This window comes from Suillus fuscotomentosus (assembly GCF_016647785.1).
Source record: "Suillus fuscotomentosus strain FC203 chromosome Unknown F5891scaffold_187, whole genome shotgun sequence".
NCBI classification, from domain to species: Eukaryota; Fungi; Basidiomycota; class Agaricomycetes; order Boletales; family Suillaceae; genus Suillus; species Suillus fuscotomentosus.
Genome location: NW_024539699.1, coordinates 22,596 through 43,222, shown reverse-complemented (window position 1 = coordinate 43,222; position 20,627 = coordinate 22,596). Strand labels below are relative to the sequence as shown.

The following is a 20,627-nucleotide window of genomic DNA, read 5'->3' as shown; positions in this document are numbered from 1 at the left end:
CCGAAAGCAGTAGCTTCTCGCATTTGTCACATCTTTTTTGACCTTCAAAAAGCTTAACTCTATACCATCTACCTATCTATTCTTGCCCTAGACCAAGAACTCCGGTCCGATCCACCAGTCGTTCCCAATCTAGGCAACCAACAACATTCGACATGCCTTCAAAGACTACCACCTTGAAGACCACCACCATCTCTCGCATCCCTCGGTACCCGTTGCGTCCTACGCGTGGACGCCAGACTATTACCGGGCGAAGCAACGATACCTAGAGGAAAGAGGCGACCCCTCTTAGAACTAATAGTGAGTCTGCACTTTCATCGTTAGCCTCTGCCCCGGGAGACTTGCCACCTCGTGTTGGGTCTCCTGCGACCTCCGCCGGAAAGCTCGCGCGCTCGTACAGCGACGTGCTGATGGCGCATATCCCCCGATGCCTGGAGCATTCGGGGAGACACCTGCCCATCCAAGGGACGAGATTGCAGAGAGCAACCCCTCCGGGGTGCGATGGCTGAACGCATGGGGTCGGAAGAACTAGTAGCGCCTGTTAGTAGGGACGTTACTAATAGTAAGAATAGAGCTACTTTTGAGATCCCTGGGGACTGTGGAAGTTCACAAGGGGATACGTCTGAAGGATGCTGGTGACGACTAGCACGGTCCTTGGACCACGGTCTCTAAGAAACGACATGGAAGCGCAGACGGGGTGAGATACAGAGGGGTGTCCCACCCAAGTCTAACCCCGAAACAGGAACGCCTGGTTAGAAGGGCCGAAATTCTGCTCACTGAGTCAGATTTTCGCAAGCACATCCTGTTCAGAGCTTGCTACGTCAATCGCGGTCTGCTTGACATTGATCTTGGCAGTCCACGGCTGTAGTTCTTTCTGCTTCGCTTCAATATGTGCGGAGAAGACTTGCGTTTTGTCTATTAGTCAATGATAAGAGTAGTATGAATCGTAGTGGGATTGGCATGGACGTACCCTTCAAGCATCCCTTCGAACACCTTCTCTTCCTTCTCCAAGTTCATCTCGTGCTTCGCAATTTCGTGCTTCTTCGTCTTGATCTTGCTATCGGTATCCTGGATTGTGTTATCGGCTTAAAAAGCAGGCACAGCAGCAGAAATGGATGAGAAAACTCACGTCTGCCAACGCCTTCTTCAGCTTTTCAGCTTTGTCGCCTTCGCGCTTGCATGCATCCGGCGTCCCTAAAGACTCACGGATGGTTTTCGCGCGCCGCATTATCCTTCGCTACTTCCTCAGCTGCTGCTTTCACATCCTGGAAGGTTACATCAGTGCGGAACAGGAAACAGAAACGCATGCGCATACCTCGTAAGTCGTCTCGCACTCCTTGTAGTGCTTCTCGAGCAGTTCACACATGCGTGATATCATCCTCCCTCTCGTCTTCAAGCTCCTTCTCCACATGTTTCTGCCCTACATATCATATCAACACCACAAACAACAGGAAAAATCAAGCACTCACAACCTGCGCTGCAAATTGCTCGTCATTCTCCAAAACCCCCCACAGATAATACTTCCACAGCCGGCTGAGAGCCCTCACATGCTCGTTCTCAAGCTCCAGCCATGCCAGCACCTCCTTGCTCTCTGCATCCAACTTCGCCTTCTCCTTATCCTCCTCGATGATCCTCGACCTGGCTGCATTCTCGGCTCTCTTCTCTCCCAGCCGAACCACTTCGACAAAAGCAGACATCGGTGCTTTGAGCACAGCAGTACCGATGATATCCTCTAGGCACTCGAGTAGTCCGTCGTGGTGCTCAGAAGTGCCTTCAGGCTTCATCTGCGCGATAGACTTGACTTCACCCTGCAGGATAATGAGACACTTGTGCGTGAGGTCGATTCCACGCCCCTGGAGAACCGTCTGGACCTCGGTGTACGAAACCGGTCGTGAGTTAAGGGTGTGCCGAGAGGTATTGAATTTGGTCGCTGTGCATGCGACAATGAGCGAGGAGTTAGGGACGGCACTGTGTGTGTCGGCTCCAGGCTGGGGGTCCGAATAGATTAGCTCAGTTCGATTAGATGAGTGAAGGTACATACGAGGTCTATAATCTCGCGGAAATGAACTTCCATGCTGCACACATCCGATTCGGGATGTTAGTTGGACGCGAACACAGATGATGCCAAATACCTGATATCTGCGAGGGAGGATGCAGACCGCACATATAAGATAGTGCAAGGAAGCGGATACCAAGCTAACCGATCGACTACTCCTCGAAACTGCAATGAAAATGAGCGGCGCTGTTCGAAAAGCCGCGTCCACATTCAACCGTGCTCTAGGACTCTCCCTATCACAGATGTCTATGCGCACGTGTATTCTTCAGCGTAGAGGGAGCGTTAATTGGAGAGAGAGAGAAAATAAATTTTGCACTGGAGAAGCTTTGCCGGAGATGCGGTAACTTCTCGACCACTTCGCTGTGCATATGTTAGTCAAATAAGATGCGGAAATCAGGAGGGAAAAAATAAACCAGACAAAGGGAGAGTTGTCCAGCGCAGAGGGGTTGTTCGAGTCCCCGAGGAATTCCATGAGTGCATGGACGACGCTTGCAGCCACCTCAGAAAACTTAACCGCTAATACGTGGATCGACTGGATGAGAAGTTGCCTGGACTCCAGGGCCTATCCCAAAATCAGTCCTGGACCACAGCAACGTGGAGGACTGCGAGACCAACCACGATGCGGCTATTGAGGACTAAGATGAGCAAACATGTGCACGCGACCTTATCGTGAACGTACCTTTCACAGCAGCCGGGTTCTGCGTGAGTGCGGTGAGTGTGGTAGCAGCGTCATGCTTTGATGCGTGCGACGATGAGTTCAACAACTCAAACGCGCATCTGATGTATCACGACTGCAAGACGACAAAAGGGAGGAGAAGCAAGATGACTCAAAGTGAAGAGGGCTCACTCGATGGGTCGTATCATTCTTACAATACAGCCTGGTAACTTCTATGATGCTCATATGCAAGAGCTCGTCTATCGGACTTGTCAGCTGATCGTACACCCACTCGACAGCCTTCGGTATCGCAGAGCGAGCGAGAAACACGAATGCGTTACGCTTGCACGTCGCGTCAGACTCTGCAGCGATGAAAGTTTGCATAAGCTCAGGAGCATCTGGGATGAGGTATTCGTATTCGTGGTAGATAATGTACACGGCGAATACGGCGTTCTTGCGAACGGATGAGCGACGGTGCTCAAGACAGCTGCCGCAGCAGGGAGTTCAGCACCTTTAGATATCTTCTAGAAGGAAACGTAGGGTGGCGCCGCGGATATACTCGTTGGGTGTTGCTGTAGAAAGATGAAGAAAACAGTAAGTCAGGAATGCGGGGATTAGTCTTACCAGGTCATTTAAGATAGCTATGGCGTTTCTAGGCAACTTGACAATTGGTTGAAGGCGAGCATGTGCGCGCTAGGAGATAAGATAAACACACGTACACAACGAGAATCATTCTCTCCTGCTTGAGTTTCTCGAAATCTTCTGCATCGACTCTTGCTTGTTGCTTTCGCGAAATTGCGTGTCAAACCTTACTCCGGGCGTCCTGACCTCGGACGGCTTGCCAAAGAGAGGCCGACCTCGACCTGGCAAGCCCAGCAGTACTAGCAGCCGCGTTGTCACCGGTAATGGTACGGAGCGTGCGGCAGACCCGCTGCAGCAACGCAAACGTGTTCAAATTTGCACCGCGCCCGCCTGGGGAGTCAGGGCATCGTGGGCGAGTGGGCATATTTTGCGAATGGCACGTACGCACGCCGAGCCATGAAACAAAAAGGTCAGTCAGGCATCTTGTCTTCGTTGATTTGTCACGTCAATAAACTTTCTAGATGACTTCAGCTGGTCAGTGGACGCTCTATGGTGATATCTTACCTATCATCATCCCAAATTCGCAGGCGGTGACTCGCGGCAGTACACATTGCACCTGCTCAGTCTCGCTAGTGGCTTCTCCTCTCCGAGACTTCGACCGAATAATTGTTTGCATTGCCAAACATCCCTTTGCCTCTGTCGACTCCGGAGCGGCTTGTGCGGTTTGCACAGATTGTGGACACAGCGCTCGTCAAGTCTTAGTATCTTGCGACTCAACCGGCCCTCCTCGGTGCACTTTGTCAATTGGCCAATTGGAGTGAGGTATCAGAGGAGCTTCGGGCACGAGAGGTGCGTCAAACTGTACACAACTCAAACGTAGCATTTACCAGTTGTCTCAGACATTCGCAGAGCTGATACATCTCTACAATGGAAAGCAGATGCATGCTAAGGCTCATAATCAGTGAGCATTGATGTCTTTTACTTGATCACGCCTGCAAACCAATGACCTTGCCCAGGGTCGAACGAGAAGGAAGCGGACATGAGAGAAAATGCTCGATCTGTCATATCCTACCTGCCTTACCTGCCAAAACTTGGTCCCAAGTACGTCGACGCCGAGTATTTGAGTCTTCCCGCTGGATCTTGGAAACGACTGTGATACGGCTTTCGAGGTGACACTTGTGTGTATAATTTGTCTAGTTCCTTGCTGACGATCGTTTGTCTCACCCAAGATATCTACATCTGACGACATTAAACTCCCTCGAACTCAAGTAACAGATTACCTCGAGAAGATTGACCCCACCATGTCTACTTGTTATATCGAGTATCTAATCGATGAGAAAGGCGGAGAGAGTCCCGTATTCCATGATCGGCTGGCAGATATCTATCTGAACATGACGCTGAGTGCTCGCAAACGAGGAGACAAAGGTTAATCGTGATTTTTGCCGGTTCTCACCAAATTTCCGTTAGTCAATGGGTCGGACGTTCACTCGAAGCCCCTTCGTTTCATCGATCGCTTGCATGGTTTACTGTTGAAGAGCCAGTTCCAGACTGATACTCCCATGAATATTGAGCTTATACCCTGCAGATCTTTACCAAGCGCGAGCTGTGTTGTCGGGCCGTGTGGTAAGGCATGACCATGCTCTTTAGCTCCATGTTTACAAGTTAGGCCGAAGAGTATGTCTATTCTCTGCTATATTCTCGATCCCGATCCCTCGGTGACGCTGTCATAGGTACTGCAGGCGGATGTATAATTCAAAATAAGTCACACTCTTCTCAAGCTCTACCTCCGCCCCACCGATGAAACAGCACCGAACTCGTTGCGCCCCGCTCTAGACTTGTTCAGTCGACACTGTCCTCGCTTAGACTCCCTTGAAATTCTTCAACTTCTCCCTCCCCTTGTCACCGCTCTTGACGTACGCCCATTCCTTCAAGAAGCTTTATTATGAGCACAGATTTTCGACAGCCACATCATCCATGATATTCACAAAGCGCGGAATGAACAAGTCAGTCTTCTTTCCGCATGGATGTTGTCTGATGACTTGTGCAAAGCTGTTCCAAGTGTTTGGGTAGTAGTGTTGTCGCAGTTCATGCTCCTAGGTAAATCTGTTGTTCACCTCTAGTGTCATTTTCTGATGTCCCCATTTTTCAGGGGAGAGGTGACTCGTTATCAGTGCCATGACGCTTTTTCTCGGAGGCTCATTGATCCTGTGAAGAGATTGCAGTTAACATATGTACATCCTTAACACTAGAGTTGTATCCTATCGAAAAAAGTGTCGAGTCAAACTTCCAACTGAAACAGAAGGGGCAACATAGCCCATAGCGTTTGTCGGGGAGTGGCTATTTTGATGCGGTCCTGCCGCGCCTGCCGCGGTCGTGACGCGGCCGTGACGCGCATGTGACGCGGCACTTGACGCGGCACTAACGATCCTTGACGCGGCCACTGACGCGCCATTCCTATATTCTACATTCAATTTCCAGGTCAAGTTGGATGAGTTCACGACCATTCTTTTGTTATTTTAGTTGCCTCAGAGCCATGTACAACTAGGTGTACATAAGCCAATGACTATTTTCTTTTCCTCCCTCTCTGGACCCTTCGAGCCTGTGGAGCACATCGACGTTTAACGGGCGGACATTCTACGGCCGGCAGAGAAGGAACTACAGCTTCGGATAGCTCGTCTGCAGACTCCAAAGATGTAGCATCAGAGTTATCACTGAATAAGGGGCCGCGCTGTCAATCACATAAGTTAGATATCTATCGAACGGAGCAGGTAATGTCTTCCTCACTTCAAGTTCACTCTCGCTATAATCTCTTGCAGAAACCCATTCATCAGGAATTCCGAGATACACATTCCATCGCCTATGATGTTGGCCAGCATCCAAACCCCACTGCTGGTTGCCTGCAGGTCCTGCTTCTTCGGAATCCTCGAACATCCTTGCTTCTAGTGCGGTCAGACACTCGAGGTCGACATCAGCCACGAAGCTATTGGTAGGATAGCTTATCATGTGATCAGCCCAAGCCATCTTCAACAGCATGCTATCGTTCCATTCTTCGTTTCGAGCTTCGATGCGTTTTTCAAAATCACTGGCCTTTCGATGAGCAACCACGAGAGTGAAAGCATGCACCAAAGGCATGCCACCAAGCCATTTTTCGACTTGACCGGAAGCACCAGGCGGATGACGCACCTGAACGGTCATAGCAGGGTATGAGGTCCCCAAAACTCAGCAGCGGACCCGGCCGATCTGGATCATTTTGATTCTCGGTCTCGTTGGGATAGAAAAAGTTGAATATATGTTTGATTAATTGCTAAAAGATGGTTATAACAAGTTTACTCCGTATTTTAAAGAACTCACAAAGGCCATGATACGATTCACAAAAGCGCGATAATAAGGGTTGTTTCTCGAGCCCAGAGGAGACAACGAAAGAATGCTTAGTAAAATAAATTTATTACTGCCTCTGGACAATTACAGTGTACGACGTCTAATTCTGTCAGGACGAAAGGGAACACTGTTAGAATATCAATTATTATGACAGATGTAAAGTAAATATACCTAAGTTATACGGACAGTGTGACAGTTGAGGTGGTGAGGTTTGACACGGCATGTGGAGGTGGTGAGGTCTGACGCGGCATGTGCTACTCGTGACGCGGCATGAATGAGGTTTGACGCGGCAGTGACGCGGCGTGACGCGCGGGTGACACGGCAGTGACGAGGTTTGACGCGGCAGTGACAAGGTTTGACGCGGCGTGACGCGCCTGTGACGCGGCACTGATGCGGCATGGAGGAGGTTTGACGCGGCAACTGACGCGGTATGTGCTATGGTTGACGCGGCACTGTAGTAGGCCTTGACGCGGCATAGAGTGTGGATGTTGATATTAGTACAGAGACTGCGAAGATATTTGGGGGAGAACTTGTTGTGGTGTGAGTATTGCTTGACGCAGCCTAAACGAGGCTTCTGACATGCCATGGTTGGGGCTCGACGTGTTGGTGCAGGGTATAGAGAGTGGATCAAACTTGGCAGGGTGAGGTCGAAGCTTGATGCAGTGAGACAACATTTGACACTGCATCTGAAAACCAACATAGATGAACGAATTAGAGGTAGGCGCATCAGAGAACCTGTGAGAAGAAGATATCGTCATATATCGTTATATATCGTAATATATAGGAAAGGTTTTCGTCACATTGGAATATAAAGTGATATAAAGCAATATACTGTAGCGTTTCGACCTTAGGTTCGTCACAACGTCACTAGCCTGACGAACTGAACCTATTTTTTGTGACAGTCACACAAAAAATGGGTGGACAAACCTAAGTTTGTGACATTATGTTTGTATGCAATTTTTGTAGAAAATATGACCTATAACCTATACTAATGCTGCTCATATGCATTGTATTGCTTGTTAGCAAGACGCCTCCGCTTTCCTCTCCCAAAGACCTCAGGTTCTCCAGCGACAACAACTTCTTCGAACATGTCAGCAGCTGTATCAATGCGAAGCGAACCATTTGCATCAGTGATGTACCCGTCAGGTACACGATCCTTGCCTGATGCAATGAACTCTAGCAGGAGCGACAACGGGGCCTCGTCACCAGGCTGTTCATCAACATCGGCAACATGGTCTTCATCCAAATTGGTGTCAGCATCACCTTCTGCACCATCATCAGCTTGTTTTTGGTGAGGCTGAATACTCTGCCACATCTCTGGATATGTTTGGGGCAGGTCACGAAGCACACGGCGTGCTTCAACACTTGCAAGGCTCTCAAAAGAGAGGTTGAATGGAGTAGTACCAGCCTTGCAGAGCGAGAAAGCCTGCCCTCCACATCAGCACTTGATAATATTGATCAGCGAGAATAGAACATACTTTTTGCACAATGTCAGGCTTGTTGATGAGCTTGTATGCCTCGACAACCCAGCGCACGGACCGATCATGGAGTGTTCCTTTTGTGACATCAAGTCGAATTTCATCAGCAGTCCTACCAGCCGTCAGTTGAGTCAAGGTTTCCGCGACAATGTCTTCATGTTGTAATTCTTTGATAGCAAGCTTAAGGGGGCGTTGGATGCCAACATCGCAAGGCTGTGCAACACCAGTTGTGCCTGCAGGGACAAACCGGTAACGGATCCATTCATAGTTGACATCGAGCCACGTTCGGAATGCAACAGAGCGATGAACTGACCAACAATCGAGCTGAAGAATGCATGGCTGATTGAGTGGAACCCCTCGCTGCTGTTTCTTCTCGATCCAGAATGGTACGAGAATCCCAGTGACATATGTACACATGGTCTCAAAGGTGGCCCAGTATGTGTCCGTGTTTGAGAACACGAACTGAAATTTTAACTCGAGTGCTTCGTTGTAACATGGCACATTGGGGGATGGTAGCGAACATTTCGATTTTCCGTCATGAACGATATTAAATGGGAGGAGATCGCCAGCTGCAGATATCCCAACAAGGAGCGTGAAAGCACGTTTTTCCTCCTGGCCAACTATAGCCACCTGTTTTGAGCCAATGCGCTCATATGTACAGCCCTTTGCGGGCTGGTAAATGACATTAGTCTGGTCAATATTGACCAGAAACTCCGGATATGGGATGACATCGTCACAGATTGTCAGAGAGAGTCGAAGAAACTGCTGTCGGCAGACATCGTCAACATTTGGGGGTAACTTTTGTGCTGCGCGTGTTCCTTGGCGGATGGTATACTGCAGGTGATTGTACAGGAATGCCTTTACCCATGAGTCAGAGCATTTGAACATGGAGCCATCTTTTGCTGCCGTCGAGAAAATGTTAGGCAACTCGTGATGGAGAATACCAACAATGATACCCCGACAACGAGCAGTGCTGAGTGCGACACCAACCTGACGAAGAGTTTGTATTTGGTGCACAATTTTCTTGATGACATTGGGATAGGGTGTGAGGATATTCGTTCGTGTGATGGTACTTGATGCTAGATTGCCCCGCTTCGCACATTCTATGACAGTGTCTTTCCACCTAGGATGTGACCCATCGCGGTCAATCCAACGACCAAGTACTTGGGGTGTAAGAGCTTGACAGCGTGGATCAAGTTGTCACGCATGATAACAAATGGCATGGGGAGACATTGACGGGCCAGCACTGAGACTCGCTGCTCTGAGAATTGTTGGCCAAAAGATGGGGCTCTGCCAGTTAACACGTTGGGCATCAACAGGATCATGCACTCGTTTCCGACCACTGTTTGATGGCTTCTTTGTTCGAAGGTCCTCTTTGATAGAACAATGGGGTCGTGTGAGCTCTGCAAGAGACTGACTCGGTTGGAGCAATGATGTATCAGTAGCATTGTCAACAGGCTTTGCTGACTGCTTTAACTGCCAGCATGGTCAACATCCATATTTTATCAGCGACATTAGCATCAGACGTACCTCTTTTGTACGAGCATGATGTGCACGCTGGCGGTCTCTGTCATAGAGCCTTTTCTCGTGTTTCCGCTCAGCTTCGTTGAGTGCTGCCGAGAAATTGTTGTCATGCTGTTTGTCTTGACACACAAGGTCACGCTGATGGATATCTGCAAGATAATCCTCACGTGAAACAATTTTGAAGTGCTTGAGGAGCCCTGTTTTGGGCTCTGACGACGAAATGCGATAGTTGAGTGTAATTTTTGGATGTGATGTCATGACCTGGGGTTGCGGGATATCCGCACCAATTGGGGATTGCACTGGAGGCACAACAGGTGCTGCGGATGGTGAGCGAGACCGAAATGATATGAGAGATGAAGTAGGTGATGGTGAGCGAGATTGAAATGATGCGAGAGATGAAGTAGGTGATGATGGAGAATAATCTGAAGCAGCTTTTGATTCGTCTTCAGAAAAGTGAGCACGGAGCAGGAAGATAAGCTCCTGAATGCGAAGCAGGTCTCTTTTCTCATTTGTGAATAGAGGAGTACCATAGAGTTTGTGGCGTATGGTGTTAATCATGGCGATTGCACAGGAGTATGCATCCTGTTGGCGACCATGGGAAAGTATCGCGCCTTTCGAAAAAGTTCTAAAGCCATGCTCACGTAGCCATTGCTGAATGCGATCAACATCTGTTTTTGGCCATGGCCAGTCCAAAGAATCACCATAGCATATCTCTCCCGCCTTCGTATCCACCAAAAAGACTGTCCAGTGTGCACCATTGATATTAATGGGAAATATAATGTATTCAAGCTCTCCATTGCTTAACGAGTCACCAAGTTGACGTAGCCTTGTGAAGCCCCTGTCAAACATGTACTGAGACCACCGCTTCGAGTCATAGCGCAGGGTTGAAGCGAATGTCAGCTCCTCAACAACAGTTGATTTGCGGAGCTGCGAATCAAGCTGAATTTGGTGGGAAATCCCATTGACCATGGCATCAACAAAGTGACCCTTCATTGGCGTCAAGGCAAGAAAGTCGGCAAGATCTGATGTTTGAAGAAATGCCGCAGGTCCATATTCCAACCCAGAGTCTGCAAAGCACAGGATGTCTCATTGACAGCAAGCGAAAGTTCTTCGTCCCCACTATCAAGGCCACGCTGTGCCAACCAATGACACACCATCGACCATTTTTCCTTGGAGGCAACAGCATGGCCTAAGTTGTGCCAATAGGTAAGTACCCAGCACGGCAAATTGCCTGAAAAATGAGGGTCACAAACAGACTTTGCTCCGTCAAGCAAAGCCTGGTTGAACTCGTCCAAGAGTCGAGATGACAGGGCAAGTGGTGGGATGGAGCGCTCAAGGAAGTCGCTAGCAACATCACGAGTGGTGCATTCAATTGACAAAAAAAACTGATGGACATCAACTCCCGCAAGTGTCGGATTGAAACCAGGAAGTACTGTGAAGTTGACGAGGGCTGATATTGAGAGATCGGGAAGAGGGATGAAAGATGCGAAGTAAGGGGGTGGTGTCAACAGGTGATGGTGATCCTGCAAGACAGGCGGAAATCTGAGAACTAGATCACTATGAGGAAACATGATGAGTAACAGTGAAAAACCAAATTGCAGGAAACATACCTGGCAGTAATGTTTATATTATTCAAAGCGGCCTAGGCAGATCTGAAGTCACAACAGAAGTGCAACTCCCAGAGCACTAAGCGAGGACATTGATGGCAAGCATTGACAACTCACAGAAGTGCAACTTCTAGAGTACTAAGCGAGGACATTGATGGCTGAACTTGCGACTCGGAGGTCCTTGATGCATAACTTTGGAGCCTCGGATGAACCTAAATTAGGTTCGTCGCACATCGCAAAGGTCGACGAACATGTCACAAACCCGTTATGTAATGCAGTGCATATATTCCCACGAACCTAAGGTCGAAACGCTACAGTATGACTATGTAAAAGCACCATAATCAGCATAATCCCCAGCAAGAACTCACCGGTTTACTGATGCACTAATGCAGCAATATAGGACTGATGCGCAAGATGCATACTAGTAGTATGAACGCAGAGGACAAGCACTGTAAATTTGGTGAGAGGTGAATACAGCACTATAGAGCCTGTACACAGGCAGACACTCATATGTTGATCATTAATGATGATTTAAAGTGTTTGGAATGCGATATGAAGTTGTGTAAACATGATCTGTACATAGGAATTTGTTACAGTGCCGCGTCACAGGCACGTCAATTTCACCTGGCCCCGTGTGTCACACCCTCCTCAGCTGGGTCTTGATGATACGAGAACATGTTTTACACATTGGTGACAACAGTGACTCTATCGTCAAGTACTGACGAAGAGTCGAGAGAACGTCCGACGTGCGCTTACACTCCCAATGAATTTGCTCCACCATTGACCTTCTGCATCCCCTACAGTCTTCTTCCATCCAATGGGTCTTCACAGTTTTATCACCGCAACAATCCGGTATTAACATTGAAGCGGCAACCATCGACAGACCTTCCTTTCCCATAATCAGGCAGATCAAGTCGGCTGCTGTGAGAAGGTTCCAGTCGGCGGTGTGTTGTCGCAGCGAATCTTTTGGGACATGGAGCGGGCGGCCAATGGAGAGACGAGATAGATGATAGAAAGCAGCGAGCATTATGCTTGGAATACTTAGGCGTTGAGATAGTACCGGAGGACTAAGTTAGAAAGGCGGCACAAATCAATAGCTGATTATGTTGGAGAAAGCTTGCTTACGACTGAATATACATCAACTTGAACACAGACTCGATCTCCTCGGCATCGTCAGTGAGGTGCACTAGTCGAATGCCATCGTACATTTGTACTTCATCCCTGACAGGGTTTTCAACATATTTGCAAAGATGGGTGAATGATTGGACAGCCGCATTGATTGGTGGACCCGAAATACGGTCGTTCCGCCAGACTTAGTTGGGGCCGTGAGGACAATGTTACCGTCAAATAGGTACAGGGAATCATGCTTTTGTGGTAAACATGAATTCTCGGATTCATGATGTCTGAGCTGGGTGAGGGATTGGATCTGATTGGAAAGGAGTGGCAGAGATAACTTGACTTGACTAACTACTATACCAGCACCTGATGTGACAACCCATACTGTTCTAGATTCGCATGGTCTCGGATATGCAATTATTGCGATTTTTGTAAATAATGACAAATCCAAAAAAAGAAAAACCTTGTACCGCTGGAGTGTTGACCACCATCTGCACCAATAATACTTGCACATTTACACACATCTGACTCATTACTCCATAATGGCAAACAACAATGGCCGTGAACTTAGCTCCGATGTGGAAGACCTCAACAATGGATGTATGTTCAATATCTGGACCATCATTGGGACACTGCTCATGAAGAACAGGGGGCCGGAGCCTGTACAATGATGAGAAGGGAATGAAATTTACTGTGCTTTTCACACCTCTTCAACCATTTGACCCCAAGCGACGAAGGAATGCGAAGCCAACAACAATCACAAAGATAGTTTATGTACATGAAGACATGACTATGAAGGACATGATTATCAAAGTCCTTGATACCATCAAACAACGTAACTTGCTTCAAACATCTTGGCTCTATGCTGGCTCCAGGCTTGAAGGATCCGATTCCCTCACTTTCCCATACACTGTGTACCGTTCTCAAAACAAAGATGTCTCTCTTGACAATGAAGATGATTATTTAGAGCTTTGTACTCAGGTTCAGAGTGCGAGAAAAGCTGAGGTTACACTCCAGCTAGCTGAACAGAAGGTACTTATATCTCGTCACCATGTTGTATTTTTGGCTTATTGAGTTGGTACTAGCGCTGCCGCGGTCCGGTTCTGTTTGGTTCAGAGGTGGTTGGACGAGAACCCAAAACTGGACCAAGGTTTGGTTCTAGTTATTTCAACGAACCTTAGACCAAACCTTTGCAAACGGTTCGCAGCGGTCAGGTTCGGTTTTTTCTCGGTCTGAACACGAACCGAACACAAAAAAATTACAGCGAGGAAAAAAAAACATAGGCAAGATATTTGTACTCATAGTTACATGTCCAATGAAGCCGCATGTCCCTCAGCCTCTACTTCTGCAGAAAGATGCCCATTCCTATATGCTCCCTTCAGTAGTTGTAGTGCAGTGAACGTGTCAGTCGCGAGTGCATTGCGTCGGATAGTCGAAGTGATTCCTCCGCTTGAGAATGCTTGTTCGGAAGGAACAGAGCTGCCTTGAATGGGTAGATAGTCTCACGCGATGCACGCGAGTGTAGGGTATTGCAGCGAGTGAAGCTATTAAGTAGATTTAGTAGCGAAAAAACAAGTCAAAAAGAAAAATTACCCCCCACCAGGCCACAATGTCATCAGTCTCCTCTAGTGGCGAAGACAAGTACATGTTGAGCTCTTGATGAGTATTGTGAATCAGGTGGTCTGATGTCTTACGCATCCTAATAGCCGCGTGCATCCAATCGTCGCCATAGTGCTTGCATACACTGGCAGCTCTTGTCGGTGAAGCGGATTGCTCATTGGTAGTAGGTGTTCGACTCGGCGGTGTATAATAGTCATTGAACTACAAAAAAAAATAAGATTAGAGCGGGAAAACAACATAGACGAGTACTCACCACAGCCTCCAGACGAGCTCTGCCATCTGCAACATCTCCAAAATCCCACCGGCCTTCAACGTATGCGAGCTTATAGTTTGGATCAAGAACTTAAATTATATTAGATAAGAACAAGTTTTAAAAATTGATAGTACTCACCAAGACAAATAAAATAAACGTCTGATTGACTTGTTTTCTTGAAGTATTTGTCGACATTCTTGAGTCCGGCCTTAATCGCATCAGCGATCAGAGGATATTGCGGGTCATCTGCCATGGATCTCCATCGATCAGCGAGGCACTCTAGTGTAGGTATCGTTTTCCATGCGGTCAGATATTTTGCTGACGAGAATGATTGCTGAGCCGTGGCTGGTTCCTTGAGGACTTGGTGAATAAGCCCGAGGTGTCTCCAATCGCTTCGATCGAGCTTGAAGTTGTCATAAGTCTTGTTGCGAAGAGTTGGCACTTCGTGGCTTTCGTCGGCAAGGTTGGTGAAACAGTTTACGGCCTATTTAATTAAAATTAGGCCACTTTTAAACATTGAAACAAACAAACTCACTTGACGCAAGATCAACATGCAGTCCAGGCATTTATATAGCGATGCCCAGTGAGTCCGGATCCATTGCAAGAGCTCGAGTTCAGGTACATTTTCCTCTTTGCAAGCCTTGCAGAAAAATGCTCGAGCTTGAGGGGACTTTCGGATCTGAGGATCTCGATCAGCAAAAGAATAGTCTAAAAATATAGCACATACCTGCTCAATAAGGGCAAGCGCTTTGCCAAGTGAATCGCCGGTATTGAATAAGGTGTTGTCGTCATTGTTGTCATTGTCGTTGTCATTACTGACGTTCATAGAAGAAAGCTGTTTATTTAAGGTGTCGAGGTCAGCATCGTTGCCATTATCAAGCGCTTGTTGAATTTTCTTCATGAGAGCAGCTTGAGGTGTGTGGGCGACGGCGTCAACAAAGTGGCGTGCTGCAAGATTAAGTATATGTTCTTGGCACCTGATGCAGTGCACATCAGGTGCCCAACACGTACCCTCAGGATCGATTTCTTGTCCAACTGCTTTCATGGCGGTATCATTATTGGTGGCATTGTCAGAGGTCATCCATCCGACCTACCACACACTGATTAGATTCAGTGCAGCAAAGTAGTAGACTAAACTTTACCTTATTTCGTAGTTCATATTTGTCAATGGTATCAACAATCAAGCGAGCCATATTCTGACCACTATGATTGCCCTGGATGTACGCAAAACTGAGTTGCTCACGGCATAACTCCCATTGCTGGGGTTTGTCATCCGGGCTCCAGATATAGTGGCCTGTGATGGAGAAGAAAGGGTCACCAATGATTGATGTCCATGAATCGAAGGTCATCGAGACTTGGCTGTCTACCTTTGCGAGACGCTCACAAATGACATTGACCACCTGTACTGCACGGGCCTTAACAGTCTCCGTAAGTTTTGTGCAGTGTGGCATGTCACTTTCAGCAAGGGCGGGGCAGACATAACGAAGCAAGTTGCAGAAGGCTGGTTTGTCGACGAGTTGCAATGCCTCGTCCTCGGTCACAATCAACTCCATAATATACTCCAGAAGGCCTGCCTTGGTAAACATGGGTGCTTTCAGGGCAAGGCTGCCATCGAGGGTGGATTGCCTTGAACTATCTATGAATCAGTACAACACACTACAATACGGCAAATGTAACTCACAGGGATTGAACCTCACCAGTTGGAACCGCTCGAGGGTGCATGGTGATGTTTGCGGCTTCGCAGTGTGAATTGTAAAGTTGAAAATGACCTTTATTACTGATAGATATATAATTAGTGATCATTCAAGAGAAAGAAGACGTGAACATACCGACAAATGTGCGTGTGTAGTGTAGAGATACCTCCGCGAAATGTGTACTTGCTTTCAAGTTCACCGGCATCCCTGCAAGGTTTGCAGACCCAATGTTTGTTGTCACAAGTGAAGATTGTTCGAATATCAGCGCTGCGCTCACTCTTTGATAAAGCGGCTTGGATGGTGGTGTCTTGAAGATCATCGGGTTCATCCTCAAGTTTATCCTCAGGTTCGTCCTCAGGTGCTGGTACATCTTCGTCCTCGGCCTCATCCGATTGACCAGCACCGTGGTCAGTATCAATATCCGTGTCGTTGTCAGATAATGGAGCAGAGAGCTGTAACACAACCTTCTTCCAAACTAGTTGCTCAGTTGCACTAGATAATGCGCACTTGCGGCTTGTTGAAGAACAAGTGTTGTCGGAATCGCGAAGGTGCGCAGAAGGTTTAGACGTGCGAATGGAGCATCGAGCTCCTGCAGTAAGTGGCACTTGTTTGTGTCCAGTCTGCAGTAGCACAGAGAAGGCGTCTGTGGGTGGCTGGGCAGAGGAGGATGGAGCGGAAATGGGGACAGTTCAGACATTGTACCGGTAGTCAAAATATATCACTCACCTTGCTCCCTTTATATGTGAATACCCAATCTCCTACTAACTCATAGTATGCATTGAAGGATCCTAAGAAATATAATATGTCAGTCAGTTTATTGCGCTTGATTTGATGGAAAAGTCATACCTTGAGCTTGATTGAACAGGTAGGTGTTATCGGACAGCAGGGTGTGCGGGATGCGAACCTCTGGACAGGATAAGTCGAAAAAAGTCTTGAGAATGCCAAAGGTCAAAGTGACCATGGCGAATCTTGAGGATCGAGAAGTCAAAATAACCATAAGCGTGTGATTGAGCCTTGAAGGCATTGCAAGGAAGATTCAGTTCGGGGTTCGGAACAGTTCGGGAAGGTCCGAACCTATAGATGAACCGCACAGGAGTTAGCAGACCATGAACCTCATTCCGGTTCGGTCCATGCAAAATGCTGGACCATGGACCGAACCAAGGACGAACCTGACCAATGGTCAGGTTCGAACCACGGTTTGGAACTGGACCATGGCAGCACTAGTTGGTACAATCAAGGTTGTCACTGGCGACAATCTGACTGAAGATGAACAAGATGACAATGAAGAAAATGAGAACCCCAGAAAGAAATGAAAACAGGTATATATGCACTGTAATTTGCTAGTTTCATGTGTGTAATTGCTAATGTGTTGATTGTTGTGGTCATAGCATGCATCAGCAAACTACAAATTTGGTGACAGAAACAACACGTCAATACAAAGCCATACAAGTCCATAGACGGTACATGGGTACAGTACTACAGGTTTTACAAGGTTCCACAAGGTTCCACAAAGCGACACAATAACTACAAGGCAACAAAGTAATTACATCATAAATAGAGCTATAGGTACTTTGCGAAGGTCAAAAATAATAGCTCCACATATGTTCTGTCCCTGTCTTGAGTACCGTAAAATGCGTGAGTTTAGTATGAGGATGAGGTGCCGACTGTCTGTAGACATACATTCAAAAGTCATACATAACAAAATTGAGGACAAATACTCACTGTTGTACCATCTGAGTGACCCTGAGTCATGGACATTGAGATACTTATTTTCTTCTGCTCTGTATGGAGGCAGTTGGCCAGGTGCTTCCTAGCCTCGTACACCTTTCATTCAGCTTTGGCAGCCTCAAGCGCAAGATCAGAGTGTTCATCGCCTTCAATTTCTCCGTCTGATTGGGCATAATCATCTTGCTGCATAATGTGAGTCCTGGCAAGTAAAAGCAAGTAAGGTGCTCACAAGGTGCAGCGCGGTAGGTAATTTCTCCTCCTTTATTGATAATGCTTCACCAAAGTCAGGCCAATAAAACACCGATGGAGTCGTGGTGTGAAGAGGTCTTTGGTTGTGTGGCTCATGTGAATGTCCTCTGATACTTGGAGAAGGGGATGTAGTACTGTGGAATGCTCGGGGATGAGAGGCTGCAGTGCGAGTATGAGACATCATAACAGGTGGGTGGATATTGGAGATCAACAAAGATCATGTGAATATTTTAATATCTTCAATGTCAGCACCAACATGCCCAAAGTGCGGGAGAACATTTACGAAGGAGAGCAGCGTCGCTCGACACCTGAGCCAGCCTTGATCCTTGTGTCATAGTCATATGTGTGACATTGTTGATATTTTGCAGTTCACCGAAGTCGTTCCTCCCCAGCGTCGCGCAGGGGATGATACCAACAGCATCCCAGAAGTTTACGATGGGGATCACTGGCACGATAACATCGACAATGAATTCAGAATGTTTGGAGAATCACTGGAGGAAGTGTATGATGGTGTGGGGGCCTGTTCCTCCCAAGACGGCTCGACCTTCCTGGATTTATTTGACGCTGATGAATATGCAGAATGCAGGGTAGACAACCTCTACTATCCGTTCACATCCAAAGAAGAGTGGGAAGTTGCTGATTATCTCCTGCACTCGTCCCTCAGCATGGCAGCAATAGATGAATTTTTGAAGCTCTCAATGGTGCATATTCTTTGCACCCTCAGGATGGAGCATTGATACATCAACCGCAACTTGTTTTCAGATCCAAAGATTGCATCTTTCATTCAAAAACACCAAAGAACTACGAAGCCGTGCTGAAATGCTCCCTAGTGGACCAAGTTGGAAATGCCAGACTATCTCCTCCATCCATCCTACCAAGTATCCAATCCGACTCTTTTGGAGGGACCCCGTGGAATGCTTGGAGAGCCTTTTCAGCAATCCATTGTTTCACGACAAGCTTGATTTCATCCCTCGCCGTGTTTACAAAACAGCAGAGCAGCTTTTGCATGTATATTCGGAATGGTTAACAGGAGATTCCGCTTGGGAAATGCAAGTAAGTACTAATTCTGCCGAATTTTGCGTCATCTCACCATATATCATGCAGACACGACTTCCCAGAGGTGCTACAGTTCTCAGCACTGTTCTTTCGTCTGACAAAACCAACATCACCACCATGACTGGTGCCAGGGTTGCCCACCCTCTTCTTCTAGGCCTCTCCAATATCTGCATGTGTACCCATACAAAACTCTCATCTAAGGCTTTCCTGCTCACAGCTCTCCTTCCAATTCCAAACTATCTACATCCCAATCAATGAATGCGGGGCATGCTTGAAGACCGTCTCGTCCATGAATCTCTTTCGATCATTCTAAAGCCATTGATGAAAGCTGCAGAAGTCGGGATTATGATGTCCGATCTGGTAGGAAACGTCCACCATTGCTTTACCCCTCTCACAGCATACATTGTTGATACCCCAGAGGCGGCCATGCTTGCATGTGTGTGCAGAAAGACCTCTCCTTTCACCATGGCCTCATATTTGCAGTTTGGGGATAATTTCTGGCACCCTGCTCGTACGTGCTCCATCACTCTTGGACAGCTCGCTGGTATCATGGTCAATCCTGATGACCTGGAGGCTTATTTTGAGGCTTGTGCTGACTCGCGGCTGAACGGCGTCCATGCACCATTCTGGATGGATTGGCCGCTCGCAGATCCCTCCATTTTTCTGACGCCAGAATCATTGCACCATTGGCACAAAGAATTTTACGACCACGATCTTCAGTGGTGTATCGTGGTCATTGGAGCTCAGGAACTAGATTTTCGATTCTCGATATTACAGCCGACTACTGGTTATTGCCACTTTTCTGGTGGAATATCTAAACTGAAACAAGTTACAGGTAGGGGCCATCGTGATATTCAGTGCTATATCATTGGCCTAATATCCGGTGCAGCCCCTCGTCATTTTGTCATCGCAATCTGTGTGCTCATGGATCTTCGTTACCTAGCGCAGTGTCCTGCACCTGATGACAATATCTTGGCGTGTATCAACCAATCTTTGTCGACCTTTCACAAACACAAAGACGTTATCTTGACCTTAGGCGCGCGGATGGGCACAAAGAAACCTATTGAAAATTGGCATATTCCTAAGCTTGAGCTCCTACAGAGCATCACTTCCAGCACGCACAAAGTCGGCGCCCTCATACAGTGGTCTGCAGATGCTACCGAGCATGCACACATTTCCGAAATCAAGGAACCCGCACGGCAAACGAATAACAATGATTATGACCCACAGATCTGTCGTCATCTTGATCAGGAGGAGAAGTTGCGACATTTCGCAATTGCCACATTGCTCAAGAACCATCCCGCATCCCATGATCCCAATTTAGGGCCAAAGACATTCTTGAAGAGGACGACCTGGACGATGGAGATGAACAGGAAACGAACAATCCGCGAACAGCACTGCTCGAGGACATGAACCACACTCATGTTGTGACCAATTATTTCCGCAAAGCCAGGCAAATGGCTACTGCGAGATGCGATTCCAGTATCCCTCATTGAACATTTATTGCTGAAAACACTGCCATCCACCTCAACTTCAGTCCATCTCGCTTGGGAGTCAAACTTGATGATGTCAGTACTGACTTCAACTTACCAGATCTGCATGTTGCGCTTTCGAGCTTCTTACAGCATGACGTG

General features: G+C 47.5%; 6 protein-coding genes across 6 annotated transcripts; 2 read left to right on the top strand and 4 right to left on the bottom strand.

Annotated features, from left to right (window-relative positions):
* Nucleotides 1–76: 76 nt before the first annotated feature.
* On the bottom strand, nucleotides 77–3,714 carry F5891DRAFT_987938 (uncharacterized protein; the record flags this gene model as incomplete). The annotated part of the gene is made up of 16 exons (XM_041377966.1): nucleotides 77–262; nucleotides 310–502; nucleotides 576–665; nucleotides 968–1,054; nucleotides 1,204–1,262; nucleotides 1,313–1,417; nucleotides 1,467–1,985; nucleotides 2,039–2,072; nucleotides 2,130–2,136; nucleotides 2,310–2,413; nucleotides 2,467–2,615; nucleotides 2,669–2,688; nucleotides 2,733–2,787; nucleotides 2,901–3,195; nucleotides 3,428–3,492; nucleotides 3,517–3,714. The coding sequence occupies 16 exons, from the start codon at nucleotides 3,712–3,714 to the stop codon at nucleotides 77–79; spliced, it is 2,166 nt and encodes a 721-aa protein (XP_041217058.1).
* A 2,231-nt stretch (nucleotides 3,715–5,945) lies between these two features.
* On the bottom strand, nucleotides 5,946–6,703 carry F5891DRAFT_1155241 (uncharacterized protein; the record flags this gene model as incomplete). The annotated part of the gene is made up of 3 exons (XM_041365209.1): nucleotides 6,642–6,703; nucleotides 6,474–6,594; nucleotides 5,946–6,377 (listed from the first exon to the last, which is right to left on the bottom strand). The coding sequence occupies exons 2-3, from the start codon at nucleotides 6,483–6,485 to the stop codon at nucleotides 5,946–5,948; spliced, it is 444 nt and encodes a 147-aa protein (XP_041217057.1). The 5' UTR covers nucleotides 6,486–6,594; nucleotides 6,642–6,703.
* A 1,205-nt stretch (nucleotides 6,704–7,908) lies between these two features.
* F5891DRAFT_909400 (uncharacterized protein) lies at nucleotides 7,909–8,344 on the bottom strand (the record flags this gene model as incomplete). Its single annotated transcript, XM_041373597.1, has 2 exons — nucleotides 7,909–8,094; nucleotides 8,147–8,344. Coding segments are annotated over 2 exons (384 nt in total), but the record flags the coding sequence as incomplete, so codon positions are not given.
* Nucleotides 8,345–8,371: 27 nt separating this feature from the next.
* Nucleotides 8,372–8,980, bottom strand: F5891DRAFT_890970 (uncharacterized protein; the record flags this gene model as incomplete). The annotated part of the gene is made up of 1 exon (XM_041373291.1): nucleotides 8,372–8,980. A coding segment is annotated over one exon (609 nt), but the record flags the coding sequence as incomplete, so codon positions are not given.
* A 3,955-nt stretch (nucleotides 8,981–12,935) lies between these two features.
* F5891DRAFT_1199420 (uncharacterized protein) lies at nucleotides 12,936–13,467 on the top strand (the record flags this gene model as incomplete). The annotated part of the gene is made up of 2 exons (XM_041368756.1): nucleotides 12,936–12,993; nucleotides 13,043–13,467. The coding sequence occupies 2 exons, from the start codon at nucleotides 12,936–12,938 to the stop codon at nucleotides 13,465–13,467; spliced, it is 483 nt and encodes a 160-aa protein (XP_041217054.1).
* Nucleotides 13,468–18,413: 4,946 nt separating this feature from the next.
* On the top strand, nucleotides 18,414–20,406 carry F5891DRAFT_987934 (uncharacterized protein; the record flags this gene model as incomplete). The annotated part of the gene is made up of 5 exons (XM_041377965.1): nucleotides 18,414–18,638; nucleotides 18,700–18,990; nucleotides 19,042–19,166; nucleotides 19,440–19,780; nucleotides 19,829–20,406. The coding sequence occupies 5 exons, from the start codon at nucleotides 18,414–18,416 to the stop codon at nucleotides 20,404–20,406; spliced, it is 1,560 nt and encodes a 519-aa protein (XP_041217053.1).
* Between the last annotated feature and the right edge of the window lie 221 nt (nucleotides 20,407–20,627).